Below are 2,411 nucleotides of genomic sequence, written 5' to 3'. Positions count from 1 at the left end.
TGAAGCAGAAAAGTTGCTTTCAGCTGTTTTCTGCATCAGTCTCTTCATTCCATTGAGGCTTTTACCCCATCAATAATCACTTATCTCTCTCATCTTCTAATTACTGTATCTATAGTATGGTCTCTACCTGGAAACTTACCAACTCACAAGACTATTTTGATCTTGCACATAAAAAGCTAGAATTTCTAATATCTGTTGTTTGTAAATAGCACAAACAATAGATATCATGGAAGTTCATAGGGAAGAGGTGAGTTTCTTTCTGTTTTATTGTAACCGAGAAAAAATGGTGGAAGATGGTAGATTTGAGTAAAGTTTGTGGAATAATTAGAGTTTAAACATACTGAAAAGGAGGGCACATGAAGTAAAAGTGACAGTGCACATGAAGACCTAGAGGTAGAGCAATGTGAGCTGTGTTTTCATTGAAACTTTTCCTTTCATCCCCTGGCTTTTATTGACCTGAGTTCTAAGAAAAGATCTTTTTAGAAGGCAAGGAGCTAGGCTATCCTTGTTCCAACTTGTCTTCTTGTTCACTATAAAAACTCTGTGAGTAACTCCACTTTCAAAAGGGGGGTATCACAACTCAAGGTTGAGAGATTGTCTCCTTCCTTCATTCCTTCCTTCCTTCCTTTCATCTTCTTCTCCTCCTCCTCCTCCTCCTCCTCCTCCTCCTCCTCTTCTTCTTCTTCTTCTTCTTCTTCTTCTTCTTCTTCTTCTTCTCCTCCTCCTCCTCCTCCTCCTCCTCCTCCTCCTCCTCCTTCTTCTTCTTCTTCTTCTTTCCCTCCATTATACTTCCCAACCCAAGACCAACAATGACTCCAATTTCCCTCAAAACCTTAATGCTCGAAAACCATTGTGTCCAGAAACTCCTAGCGCTCTTCTTTGTTTGAACCACAAGACAAGACTCCTTCTTTGGGTCTGAAAGTATGATTTCCAGGCTCCACAATGATACACCCAGTGGAAATGTCTATATAAGCCCTTGACCTAAACAGATGCCAGGCTTCAAGCCCAAGTTCTTCCCAATGATGAAATGAGCATGGTAGATCTTATCTCTCACCACATCCTGGACCCGTGTGGGCAGACAAGGAACCTCAACCCCAGTTTAACAGACTAAGATAACATTTTACGAACATTCTTTTCCTGATGTGCATCTGAGAGGAACCCCTCCCTGCTGAGGTCTGGTGAAGACCCAGAGGCCAAATGCAGGCTGATTAACAGGCATCCCAAGCAGTGACTCAAACCTTTCTTGATTTTGGAGGAAGCTCATTACAGTGACTCCACAATTAGGTTCTCAGCTCACGTGGTCTGCCAGTCCTGCAAGGAGTCAGTCCTATATAAAAGTCCCACTTGGATGGGCTTTACCATCCGCACCTTGGCTGAGACTGGTTGAAAGATCAAGTAAGTAGGATATACCTCTCTCTCCTTGCTGTTCTGTCTTTGGGAGCTACTGTTCTGTTCCTGCCTTGAACTATACTTTCTGTCAGTTTTTTTTTAAGTAGCTTACCATTTCTTGGACCTCTACACATCCTGTGGATTCTATCTACTCTCTTGCTCCTGGTTTTTCCAAAGGACTAATCAAACAAAAGAAAAAAGAAAGTTCTGTGATAGGACATGAGGTTTGGAACTCTAGCAATCTAGATGAATACATACTCACTAGAGACAGGTGTCCAATGGGGCTGAGGAAGGGTAGAAAGAAAGAGATAAGAACTAGCAGAGAAACGAATTCTTGGGATTAATCATCTCTTCATCTCTCCCCTCCCTCAGCCCTGTATGCCCAGTTCCCAGCCTGATGCTTTTAATCTACAGTGTCTCAAATCTTGTGTTCGTTTCAGGTTCTGCAAATTGTGCAAGGATGTCTTTCAGTGATCAACAATGCAAGCAGCCATGCGTGCCACCTCCATGTCTTCAAAAGACCCAGGAGCAGTGCCAGGCACAAGCTAAAGAGGCATGTCTCCCTCAGGCCCAGGACCCCTGTCAAAATGAGTGCTTGCCACAAGTTCAGGAGGCAAGCCTTCCTCAGTTCCCAGAGTCAAACCAAGGAAACTGCCCACAGCAAGGTCAAGATCCATGTCTACCTTCATGCCAAGATCAAACCCTGCCTCAGTGTGCAGAGCCATGCCAGGAGCTGGCCCAAACAAAATGCGTGGAGGCGTGCCCACCGAAAGCCCAAGAAACGTGCTCAACCCCTGGAAAGGGAAAGTAGCTGTTCCTATGCCATCTGAGGTCAAGAAGGTGGCCAACAGATAAAAACCCAACCCAGGCTCTTGCTCTGACAACCTTTTCCTGCAAGTATCTCTGTGTACCGTGTACTTTCTTGCCTTGTGGCTTCCTCGATATTTCAGGACGTGGCCTGTGTCTCTGAGGAGAGTTCTCTGTATCTCATCAACTTCTATGAATAAGACATGTTCTCTGCT

At 44.3% G+C, this 2,411-nt stretch overlaps 1 protein-coding gene across 1 annotated transcript; it reads left to right on the top strand.

Annotated features, from left to right (window-relative positions):
• Positions 1-1,849: 1,849 nt before the first annotated feature.
• Positions 1,850-2,200, top strand: Prr9 (proline rich 9). Its single transcript, XM_090339880.1, has one exon. The coding sequence runs from the start codon at positions 1,850-1,852 to the stop codon at positions 2,198-2,200; it is 351 nt and encodes a 116-aa protein (XP_090196006.1).
• The last annotated feature ends 211 nt before the right edge of the window (positions 2,201-2,411 follow it).

The sequence above is a fragment of the Megascapheus bottae genome, chromosome 10 (genome assembly GCF_031878675.1).
Source record: "Megascapheus bottae isolate mThoBot1 chromosome 10, mThoBot2.hap1, whole genome shotgun sequence".
Lineage (NCBI taxonomy): Eukaryota > Metazoa > Chordata > Mammalia > Rodentia > Geomyidae > Megascapheus > Megascapheus bottae.
Note: the sequence above shows the minus strand (reverse complement) of the source record. Positions and strands in the feature narration are given on the sequence as shown.

Bases quoted from the DNA above. Each gene is read 5' to 3' on its own strand.
- Prr9 (XM_090339880.1), top strand. From the start codon at position 1,850: ATGTCTTTCAGTGATCAACAATGCAAGCAGCCATGCGTGCCACCTCCA.